At 48.7% G+C, this 12,453-nt stretch overlaps 1 protein-coding gene across 11 annotated transcripts in view; it reads left to right on the plus strand.

The window, feature by feature from the left end:
• The window catches only part of TENM4 (teneurin transmembrane protein 4), a 2,472,585-nt gene that overhangs the window by 2,235,463 nt on the left and 224,669 nt on the right, over nt 1-12,453 (plus strand). For 6 of the 11 annotated variants that reach the window (XM_069639906.1, XM_069639908.1, XM_069639907.1 and 3 more), the window contains 2 exons: nt 4,330-4,515; nt 11,599-11,625. In XM_069639906.1, coding sequence (XP_069496007.1) covers nt 4,330-4,515; nt 11,599-11,625 — 213 coding nt within the window. The remainder of the gene's footprint in view (nt 1-4,329; nt 4,516-11,598; nt 11,626-12,453) is intronic. The other 5 variants (XM_069639911.1, XM_069639917.1, XM_069639914.1 and 2 more) reach the window with 1 other exon arrangement.

Raw genomic sequence — 12,453 nt, forward strand, 5'->3', positions numbered from 1 at the left:
GCTGGTACTTCCTCTTTTGAAGAAGCCCACCCTTGAACCTAAGGTAATGGCTAATTTTAGGCCCATCTCCTTGCTTCCGTTCAATATGAAGCTGCTTGAGACTTTGATCTCCCCCCCTCCTTTCTTCTTTTCTGGAATCCTCTGGCTTCTTCGACCCCTTCCAGTCTGGCTTTCGCCCTGGAAGGGGAACTGAGTCTGTACTCAACTCTGTTATGGACGACCTTGCCCAGTTGGTTGATCAGGGCGGGGTGGGGGCGGTTCTTTGATTCGACTTATCTGCTGCCTTTGATACAGTAGATCACTCCACTCTTCTGGCCCGGTTGTCCAATGCAGGCATCTCTGTTCAGGTCTTTGACTGGTTTCAAGCTTTTCCGACCGACCGGACCCAGTTGGTGTCTCTGCCTCCTTTCTGTTCCCCTCCGGGACTGCTCCTCTGTGGCGGTCTGCTGGGATCGGCTCTTTCCCTCATTCTTTTTAACATGTACATCCGCCCTCTTCTACTTCGTATACTGTTGCATGGTTTCAGATATTACTCGTATCCTGATGATACGCATATCCTGGTTCTTCTTGATCTCACGAGTGCTGATACTACGTCTCGGCTACAAAGCTGCCTGGAAGATATTGGCACCTGGATGGCGACCAACTGGCTAAATTCAATGGCTCAAACACTGAGGTACTGGTGATGGGCACTTCTAACCCCCGCTCCTTCTGGGCCCCTGATTTCTGGCTGTCCTCATCAGGCACATGCCCTACACCCGCAACCTCAGTCAAGAATCTGGGTGTCCTGTTCTCTTCTTTTCTTTCCATGGCACCCCAGGTGGCATCTGTATGTAAATCTGGGCATTTTCAACTGCAGATTTTGTGTAAGGTGCTTCCCTTTATTCCTACCAAACATTGTGCTCCTGTGGTGGCTGTCCTGGTCCTGAGCACCACTGACTATTGTAACTCTCTTTATCTAGGTCAGTCGAGCCACCTTACTAAACGCCTTCAAGTGCTTCAAAACTCTGCCACTAGGCTCGATTATCCGCCCTCCTCCTCGTGCTCACATGACCCCGCTGCTTAGACAACTACATTGGTTGCCGATTGAGAAGCGCATACTTTTTAAAGCTCTGTGCCTGGTACACCGTGCCTTCTACAATCAAGGCACTAAATACATACAGGAGAAATGTTCCCGTAATGTGCCATCTCGGCCCGGGGCGGCCGTGCCTTTTCTGTGATGGCCGCTATTACCTGGAACAGCCTCCCCTTTCAGCTCCATGCCAGCGAAAACCATTTGGTCTTCTGACGTGACCTAAAGACCTATCTGTTCTAGTTCTTGCTGCTGCATCTCACTGTCTACCCTAGCGCCAAGATACCTTCGGGTGAACGTTGAGCTTTAGAAATGTTCTAACATAACATCTTACTATGTGATGTCAGTTGCTTCTTCAGCACTTCTGCCGCTCTAACATGGCTTAAAAGCACTGCAAGGGATGAGGAGCGAGTGTGGGGGGTGGCAGGAGAAGGGGAAGCAGAAACGCGATGCTTTGGTGTTTTTCTGGCTTCTACAATGCTTAGGCTACCCTATGGCATTCCTCTCGATGCCCATAACTTCGAGCAGGAATTGCGCCCTCTAGTACAAGGTTTCGGCATGCATCTCTGTTGGTACAGCGGCCTATGTTAAAAGCATTTAGGGGGCGATTCATGTAAAAGTGTGCTGAAATCATGCAGCACCCGCACGCTGAGAACATCACTGCGCGAGCCTGCACGCAGACGTTTTTCTGAGCAATCGCGTATTCATGGAATTGTTCACGTAAAGTAACCATATACGCAAGTTGCGGCCGGAATGCCCCGACACTCCCCCCACGCAAATCAAAAACAGCCAGAAACAGCCACCTTTGCATGGTCCCCAAGTGTGAATATATGCACCCTCAGAACAGTGCATGGGTCCCCCTTAAGCAGGACTGCATATCGGGGTCCCTGCGCAAGGTCCCCCATAACTGTTACCGTCACCCTGACAAAATGCGTAAAATGTAGCGTAACTCAGGTAAAACTCAGTAAATCTACCTGAGAACACCCGTAAACCATTCCTGCACTCTGCTACACTGTGTATGAGTACCACTAAGTTAGATCGATACCCCGGGTGCATGAACGCACCCCTAAATCCAACACCCGATCTTACCTCTGCACAGTGATTCCTATGCACACGTATCTGTACGCCTGCCTTCGGGTGGCGGATAGTGTGAGGGATTTGCGTGGCCATTTGCCTGCTGGGAGGTTGCGCGGTCGCATCCCTGAATATGAATTGTTTCACACAATAGTGGCCGTGTGATGGACTGCCTGTGGGCCGTCCCTCGTAACGCCCCCTTTTTCGCATGTTCTTCCCCATTTTCAGCATACCGCCCTTTTCCCCGCCCTCTATGAAAGCCACTCCCATGCTCTGTGTGGTGTCTTGCGCAAAGCACTCAGCCGCTCGCATTGGTGTGCCGAGCTGCTGTGAGATCCATGCAAATCCAAGGAAAATCCAGCTCCTTCGACGAACGGGATTACGCGCGCAGTTTGATGCGCAAGTTCCCTATTTTTCGTGCATATAATTCCATGAATCAGGCCCTTAGCTAATGATTGGGATGGCTGATCTCTACTAATTTCTGCAACTCAACGAGAAGTCCATTGGCTACCGATAAAAGCACGGATTGACTTCAAAACCTTGACTATAGCGCAATGATGCATCTACAATGATGCCCCCATGTACTTGAACCATTGTATCACAAACAGCACTGTCACTCACTCCACTCCTCTGACCAGCTCACCCTAGCTGTTCCACATTTTAAATAAGCTGGAGCAGGAGGGGTTAATTTCAGCACCACGGCCCCCACCCCGTGGAACTCCTTAGCTCCACACTTAAGAAATGAGCCCTCCAACCCAGAAATCAACCAACGGTTGAAAACTTGGCTGTTTTATAAGTTTGACTGACACTCTAAGCAGAACTGTCTTCTACTTTTCCCGTACTACTTCCCACTAATGCCATGATATGTAAAGTTTTGACTCTGTTATTACCTTGTACAAACGCTATGATGGCTGTGGGTCTGGCCGTTGGACAAATGTTAAAATAAATAAATATGAACTCATTTTTATCTTCTCCTCTGTTTTCTATAGTAAGTCATGCTCTTTATGCTGGTTTCTTTTTGTTTATTTGTAGCCATGATGTCATATTTCTGCGACCAGATCTCTTTGCCCAGGCTCCTAAGGCAAGCTGCTGTTGCCCATGGATTTGGTGTCATGCGCCCCCATTATCATTTTCTACTCCGAGCGTCCCATCTTTAATATGTAACTCTAGCAGACTCTTTGGGGTACCATTGAGACCGAAATCATGTCTGCAACATGGGGTGCTGGATGACAGCTAATCCGGGGTGTCTGAAAGCCTTGGATGTGTATGAGGAGGGAGGAGAGGTCTAGCTGGGGTAGTGACTGAAGTCTTGGTTTTGCTGGGACTGTCCTGGTTTTTGGGGCTCTTTCCCCCTTTCTCAAGATTATGTTCCCATTGGAAACTGCAGTGGTCCTGCTTTTTTGTAGTAGGTCTTCACTGCTGGCAGGCACAGCTCGCACAGAAGAAATGCAGCATTTTACAACTTAAGATAGTGTTAGTTTGTGACAAATTAATTATAACGTGTTTCTTTGAACAGTGACACTTAACCCCCTTCTCCTCTAAACGCTATTGAAGTGTAGTGCCTTGACAGTCACTTTCAAGAGTTAGTCCTACTTTTATGTTAGTTGCCCTGTCCCGGTTTTTTACTTTTTTTATCCAGTCACCCTAAACTGGGGTGCCGCCAGTAATAGGCAACACCAAGAGGCCGGCCAGACCCGTGGCAAATGTAAGACACACAACATTATGCGATTGGACTACCGCCCCCCAAAGAAACCCACTTTAATGAAATGTGGACAGAATTGGGGGCGAGCTCTAAGCGCTGCTTAACTGCACCCAAGTCATTGGCTGCAGCATTGTTTTCACACTTAACCAGTTTTTAATTAAATGTGACTTTTGTCCTGTCCTCCTAAGCAGGCCTTATGAGCTCCCCGCCCTCCCCTTTCTTCCTGACTCCCTGAAAAGGTTCAGGGGTGCGATGGAATTAGTGAGCGACCTGGGGGCTCAGCCAAGCGAGGCCCTTGCAAGACTTGTCTGGCTCTCAACCCTGTGTTTGCTTATTGGATGCCCATTGTCTGCGGGGGGTGGGGGATTAGTGGTATGAGCCCAGGGAATGCCTTTCAGTCTCTGTAGCCTGAGCTGCTGGAGTGTGGCTGCCTCTTCGTGACAATAACTCTCTGCCTTCCCTCTTTCTCTCCCGGCTCTCACAGAGATTTGCGCGGCGGACTGCGGCGGTCACGGCGTCTGCGTGGGAGGCACCTGCCGCTGCGACGAAGGCTGGATGGGCGGGGCCTGCGACCAGAGGGCGTGTCACCCGCGCTGCAACGAGCACGGCACCTGCCGGGACGGCAAGTGCGAGTGCAGCCCGGGCTGGAACGGAGAGCACTGCACTATTGGTAGGAGGGTGCAACGTGAGAATGGACACCGTGGCTGTGGCTGTGGCTGTGGCTGGGGGAGTGGGAGGGGGAGGGGTCCTGCCATCATGCATTTTACTTGTGGGAACAAGACACAACGTCCTTTCATTTGGTAATGCCACATTGACTCACAGCGCCCCAAGAGCGCAGGATGTGTGATCTGCGCCCACATATTTAAGAAACGGCCAGGCTCCCCTATTCATTACCCACCTCTGGCATATGCCAGCGGCCTGCTAGCTCAGCGCCACCCACCGCATCCTTGTTATTAGACCTGCCTTGGCATAACACACTCTTAATGTTTGGACATGTTACATATTTCATATATGGACTACCCCGAAGATAACCGCCCAAAACGCCTTTGTGGGCAGTTGTCCGTCATGGGCATGTTGGCATTACCATCCTGCAAATGGCAGCAGTCTGGCAAGCACGGGGTTTCTAGTTGTCCCATGTCAAGCATGAGTATCTCATCCGTATGTTCTTTGGCATTCTGGGAGTTGTAGTCTTGCATTCATAATGACCCAAGGAAATCTACAAGTGCATTGGTTGCTGGGCAGCCTGAGGCCCTCGCGCTTGACATGGGCCAGCTCGAGAGCTTGCTTCACTCAGCCCGTTTCTCTGTAAGTTGCTCTTCATTGCTCTGCTTTTGAAAGTTACCAATTAAATGCAGGTCTTATGGTTTTGTGGGGGCATTGTGTGGGCGGGGGAGACAAACCATGCACTATACATAATGAATTGGGCTGCAGGAGTGAAAGGCCCCACACAAATAATCCAGCGAATGGTCCAATTGAACTGCGAGCAGGTTGACAGTGTTTAAAAGGCATCGATTTGTTTTTGTGGATTTCTAGAGTGTAGACCAGGCCGTAAGTGGCATCAGACCCCAGAGCACATGCATTGTAATAATGTGCTTAGAGATAATAATAATAATTTAGCATTTCTATAGCGAACCCTCAGGTATCTGAGCGCTGCTCATTATTACCCACGGTGTGTGGTGCTCATTTATCGACCTCGGAAGGATGAAAGGCTGAGTTTGGCCCTGCGTCGCACGGATGTCAAAGCGAGCGCTCTACTCGCTGTATGGCAGGCAATAATAACATGGGTGAGTGTTAATATGGGACATGGCGTGCCGCACACGTGCTCACTACATGCAGGGTGCTGCCATTTTCGGGTGGAATATCCAACTCGTCGACGGCAGCCAGTCAGGTTAGCAGGTCTATATGTTTGTGGGCACAAGACCACTTCGCACGCCCGTATCACGCACAGGAGGAGTCCAGTGTGAAGAGGCAGAGAACCCCCAAATCATGAAGCTGACCCAAAGAAGACTAGGCATGAAAATCTGCCTGGCTGAACGTGGGGAGTTTCCAGGTGCAAGATGCCCCTCCCCCACTAGACCGCGCATCACGCCTTGAGTTTGACATGGAAGGGAAGGGGACAGGGAATTAGAGAGGAGTGATGTGTCTAATATTCAGATGGGCTGCAGTGGGAACATACAGCAAAGGGGGGCAAAAAAAAACCCAGGGCGACCAATCAGAAGTGGATTATTTCCTTCCAGTCAAGATAATCACAGAGCCTGAACCAGGGTCCAGAAATCCGATGGGAAAGCTTTCATCTGGCGTAATAATGGTGCAGGCGCCATTTATCAATCTTTTATCTGGGCCTTCATATTTGGCCAAGAATCTCGTGCAACCCCAAAGGTCTTTCCAGTGGAGCCCCGTGTGGCGTAGACACTGAGGAAAGACAGTGTGGTTAAGAATGACGTGGGGGAGGAGAGGGGACTGAAGGCAAAGAAGAAACTCCATTTTCACTAGGTTCGTTTTAGAAGATGAAGGGTCATGCAATCCTCGATGGCACCAAAACCGTACTCACAGTTCTGAAGTTGGGAAACAGCCGCCGTGCATGGCACGCAGAGGTTGAGTGTCATCTGCATACTGGTGGACGGAGTTGCCTGTGCCAACCGCCGCTACTCCCTGTGGCTTCGTGTAGATGCTAAGCAGCATGGCAGGAAATATGGGACACGCCACACATCAGTGGGGGTACCACGCAATCTTGAGGAACCCATTTCGATAAACCTAGTCTGTCCAGAAAGTAACATTGAAAACCAATCCAGAATTCTTCCCTCAGTCCTATATGAGCGAACGGATTGGACAAGAGTACCCCATGGTCCACGAATCAAAATCTGCTGAGATATCGAGTAGGACTTGCCAGCAGACACCCCCTCTATCCAGCCTTTCAATGGCATCATCCACAGTCTGCTGGGTGGTGCCCTCTGTGGCACATCAAATGCCTAAACCAGATTGATTGGCGATCGAGCCGGCTGAACCATGCAAACCGAGATCTTCGAGTCATTGCCTCCATAAGAGCTCTTCACTTTGGAGATATAATTTGCTCTCTCTTCGCAGAATTTGAAACACTGCTTCACTGATGGGAAAAGTGTGTATCACCGTCATCAGTAACTTGGACATTGTCTGCTTAGACATTGGCTGATGAAGTTACGTTAAGCACCTCGCTATGGGGAACGTTAAAAATCAGATGCAGTGTCTCTTCCCAAAATCAAGCATGGAGAGCAATGGCCATCTTGAGAGCTGGGAGCTGTGCCATGATCCATTGCTGTGCCTCACCTGTCAATTCATAATCTCACTGCTGTATAGAGAGCTGTTGGGCACCTTCTCTTCAACACCAAGCAATGTGCGTCTTAGTCCTCCGCTCAGCGGGTAGGATGCCCCTGCATAAGAGATAGCTGCACTGCATGGTAGAATGGCTGTGGTTTCCATCCAGCCAGTTTAAGCTGATCCAAAACGCGAACACAGAAGTTATGTGGACCATAAAAACTCCCAGTCTTTAGTCTGGAATACAAGAAGTCAGCCATTGCCCCACATTTAGGAGTGTGGTCTCAATGCAAAGATTCTTGGGTTGAATAACAGATTTTTCTGTTCTCCGCTGCAGAGGAATTGCGGGGGGCAGCATCTCCTGTTGGAAGATAAAGCGCTCTAACCTCCATCGGCTTGCCCCTATTTCACAGGTATCCCCAATATTTCTCCAGTATTTCTGCACTTATCGAAACGATAGTCTTGTACTTGGGACGCAGTCTCACGGGGCTCCCTGGCATCGTTTTCCAGAGAGTGGCCAACGCTGTTGGGCACAGCAGCGTGAGGACAGCCCAAAGTTTACCCCATACTTGTACGTAATTAGAAGTAAATCTGATCGCTTGGCCATGTCTGCTGATGAAAGGAGCGACTGCCGCGTCTACTCCCGCGTTACACTTTCCTGTGGTTAGTGACGGAGAGCCAAAAGGTGGGCAACCAAACCCAAATCACAACCGAACTATGGACTACCTGCTGTGTGCACCCAACTCCCTTGTAATCATAGATACATGTCAGGAGAAAGCCTTTGTTTGCCACTCCCCCGCCCCGTGGGTTCTGTTGCCCCCTCCGCGTTAGTGCCCCTTTATCCAGAGTAGGCTGCACCCTGTGCAAGTGTTACTGCTGAAGCATTGTTCCGAGTTACCTGGAGACAGAAACATTGTGTTGACTTCCAACACCTCGAGCTACAGTAGTCACCTATGTGTCATCCCGGACATCCTTACCTGCACATGAGGAATTGTATGGTATACATATGTGGTGCAGCCTAGTGGGTGACTAATGTATTCTGCATGGGTACGCTTGGTTGCGGCGTGTGTTGCACAGGTATTCAGTTGCCATTGTTGTTATAGAGTCCAGTTTACTTCCTGTTGGGTGGTTGCCTTGATCCCTTGTCAATTCTCCATATACCCGGACCCAGCCCTTTCTGTCGATGGCTACTTCAAGGGCATCGGAGACAGATGTTTCTAGGTGCACATCACTGCCTGCCCTATCTGTTTTCTGGATCATCATGTTTCAGAAGAACCCATTTTCCCAAAGGGGCCTGATCAGGGTGGCTTGCCATTGCAATCTCTTTTGTGTTCCTTTCAGCTGTACTCCTCATCTCCCCTTCACATGACGTGAGTCCGTCTATTGTTAGGTGGAGCAAGCGCATTAGTACAACTACACTGTTGCAAGTGACAATCCCCTTCAGCCGGCTCACACACTGCCCTCTGCTCACTGGCATAGGAGTTTCTGTTCCCTGGGGGCTTCAACGCTGTCCAGTAGCCCCCTGCTTCTCGCTGCATGTATTGAAAGCATTTGTTTACATGGCTGCACCAAAAAGTAGACAATTCTGGGTCTCTGACATAAGGAGAAAGAACTGATTATAAAATAGAAGGGGTGGCCCACTTTGAGACAAGAAAGGAGGGAAACGCACCAGTGTTGCTTCAAATGACGGGGATCCCTGCAAAAACCCTTCAAGATGTGAGGGGGAAATACCAGTACAAACGAGACAAATTTAAGGGTAACCTACACATCTATGCGCAGTTGCCTAACCGTTCCAACCTCTCAACCATCACTCCTGGGCTACACTTTGGATGCTGGGGACAACTTTCTAAAAATGAGTCAACCAATCTGGACAAAGCACCCTCATCAGGGTTGTAAAAGTAATTCCACTTCCACCTCCCGGTCCAGTTGCTGTGCCACACTCCTAGCGGGGACGCGCAACATGCGCAACCCCGCAGCCGGCAGCATTGCACTCCTCCTAATTTGAACATAAGCTTCCACCTCTAAAGCTGCAAACCTAATCTTAGAAGGGCTTGTCGTTGATAAATTTATAGAATGTAAAAACGATTCTGAAAGTCATAAATGTCAGCGAAAATTGAATAGTGTGACAGAGACGAAAAGTAATAAGCCGGTAATATTGGCACAGATGAAAGGACATTGACTTGGAATTACATTAAGTGTGTGGTAAGCATTTCCCTTGTGTGATTTCCTTGCATGGCACCGTCCTCCTGTGCAGTCGCTGCTTCTGTGTTTGTGTGTCTGTTGCTTTTCGCCTGCTTCTTCACGGATAACTGTCACACCCCATCGCCGGGATCGCATTGCCACATGGATGGGGGTATGGTTCAGCGGTGCAAATGCGGGCGAAGCTTCTGTTGCCATTTTCTATGCAGATATGGAGATTTCTCAACTTACCAGTGTTGAGTCCTGAAGTGCAGAGAGATGTGGAACACCAGCGAGGGCCACCGAATTAAAATGTATTAAATGTGCAATGAGCAGAATCCTTCGCCCCAGTTGGCTTTCATCAGAGTTGTTAACGCACTGAAACATGGACACAAAGGCTTCTGACTGGTCTCGCTTTCAGAAACCCCCTAAATATTCCAGAACATTCTTCATTTGGAAACGCGGAAGCGCTATTCCAGCATTTGACACTGCTTTATCGTAAATATAGGATAGAGCCTACATACCCTTCTTTTAAGTGTACGTCATAAATAGACAACTGTCCCCAATTCCTACATTTCTCCCTGTTTTTTGTCTGGTGCAAAATGTTTGTTGACTGGTGCCCTGTTCTCGCAATCGGAAAGTTGGAATGCAATTTGCCTCCTCAATCAATGAAGTGGTTCCATTAGCTCAGGTGAGTGGTAACCTTCAACAAAGTGCTCAACAATTGGACATTCCCATATAAATCCCCAGGAACTGACATTGAAAAATAAATACGAGAACATAGCGTTGCCACATCGCTCTTGAGGAGAACTGCCTCTTTCTCAGTTCTCATGGAAATCGGTTGGCGATGGATTTCTGGACAGACCACCAGCCATCGACAGCCTTCACGTGGATATGGGATGTCGTAGCATAGGCAATCAATTCACCAATCACGTTGGGCCTAGTGTGGCTTGTGGCTTCATGAGCCATGCCGCCGTGGTCTCTGAAGTACAGGGTGTGATCGCAAAACCACTTTAGGGGGCACACTCGGTGGCAAGTTGGCATCTGTTCAGTCAACAGGAATGGGGTGAAGACCTCATGAAAAAGCATTGAAAGACTTGGTGGTGTTTATTCAGTACGCTACACTGAACCAATGAAGCAGCACAGTGCCGTCGAGACAAAGTATTACCGGGGCTTCAGGTTGGTTTGTTTGGGCACCACAATGGCAGTGTGTAGAACGCTGACCAATTTGTCATTACGTAATGTAACAAAAAGTCGTACTTGAATTACAGAAATATAGAAGATGATCAAGTCGAGGAATAAAACCTCAGGACGCACGTTTGAGATGGTTCGATCCTCTCGCTCGTGCCATTTTTGTAGAGTGGTTTGCAGCACAGGGGCAGTATTTCCTCTGTCTGGTTCCACCTCAGCACAGTAGTCTCTGAGCGCTCGTCTACAACTCGTATCACAACTAAAGTCTATCTTCTATTTCCAATTACAAATATTCAAAAGACAATATTTTCGATCCGGTAAACAATCTGTTTCACAGACCTAAATTCACATAAACTGAGCACTATACTGCAGGTCTGGTGGGGGTCAGGGAAATGATGTGTGGGTGGTACATCAGGGCTGGCTGCCATAGGAAGTGACGTCATTGAAGATAACCCAAGATGGCTGCGCAGACACCACACACCTTTTCCCTCGCCTTCCTCTAATCATACCATTTAAGCCACATGTTTTAATGGCCACAAAGACTTTGTAGGGTCCTGCTCTGGGAAGTCCTATGCAACGAAAGAATTCTGCTGCCATTGGTCACATGGCATGCGCTGTGCATGTCTGAACGCCTTTATTGATTGGATCAGTTCTATGAAGAACCCTTGAAATACAGTCTCCCTGATCAGGTTTAACCATGTCGGGGCCTTAATCCCCCATTTACAAACGTCTCTCCCCCTAGACAAACCCCTATACAGCGGGGAAGGGGGTGATTTGGTATTGGCGAATCCTGACCTCGTTGTGGATTTCCTTTATGTTTCGCTTGTTTCATGATTGTGGAGAATACAGGGGCAATGCCATTTGATCATGAGCAAGGATTGAGCAGTAGATGTGGCAAGTGAAATAGAGGCAGCCTTCCAGCTTTCCCTGATTGGCATATTGCGGGCAGTGTGGGATGGATTGCTTCGCTTTTCCCTTCCATCTTCATCTCAGTGGCCGCCCCGCTTCCCCTCTGCTCCCCTGTCTCCCCAGCACAGTCTCATTGTATGCTGCACAGCTCTTACCTTACATGTCCTGTCTTTTATCTCCCAAGCTCACTATCTGGATAAGGTAGTGAAAGGTACTGTATGGTCTACCTTCCTCTTTATTTCCTGTTGTCTTTGTGTAAGCGAAAGAAATCAAAATGTCATGGCACGCTGTCTGTTCCCATCAATGCACGGCGCACGAACACCGAGGCCTGGAAAGGTTAGGCTTGGTGCACATTTGAGGGTGCGTCTGCTCCGGGGGCATTCTTCTCAGAAAGGGCTCTGCTCTCCCCGCTAAAATTGTACTGGTGTTTCCTCGGTCTTGACTTCCTCCGCATCACTCCTAGACCTTAGAGAAGGGGACCCAAGCCAGCAGAAGATATGTCTTGTTCTCTGCAGACCACTACCCGGCACGCTGATTCCTGAGCGGCTGTTTTGTTAGTCATTTCATGTTCTGTGTCGAGATGGAGTAGAAATGTTTATATGTGCATGTCTGAAGTTCGTTTGTCCAGCTTTAACTCAGACATATACAATTGTAGGTGCAAATTCGAAATCACAAACACCTATACATACGCCATATCTGTCCCTATAGATACATAATATATCGCTATATATTGATATATAGACATTGTCAACAGGTAAGTTCATAACACTAATGAGACAACACATCTGGTTAAGGATTTTTTTACAAAAGGATCCAATACTCTTATTCTCAAATACACCCACGCATGCATGCATGTAGAGGCGTTGCTAGGGGGGCTATCGCCACGGATCATTTGGTTGTAGTTCCGGATAGAAGCTCAAGAGCTACCGTCAAAAGGCTAGCTATAACTCCAAGTCCCGACAGTCCCGACATTAGGGTAGCCCCAGATCTTTTCCAGACCTAGCAACACCCATGCATGCATGCGTTCACATATGTCACA

This window comes from Ambystoma mexicanum, chromosome 7q (assembly GCF_040938575.1).
Source record: "Ambystoma mexicanum isolate Mex_15411 chromosome 7q, UKY_AmexF1_1, whole genome shotgun sequence".
NCBI lineage: Eukaryota > Metazoa > Chordata > Amphibia > Caudata > Ambystomatidae > Ambystoma > Ambystoma mexicanum.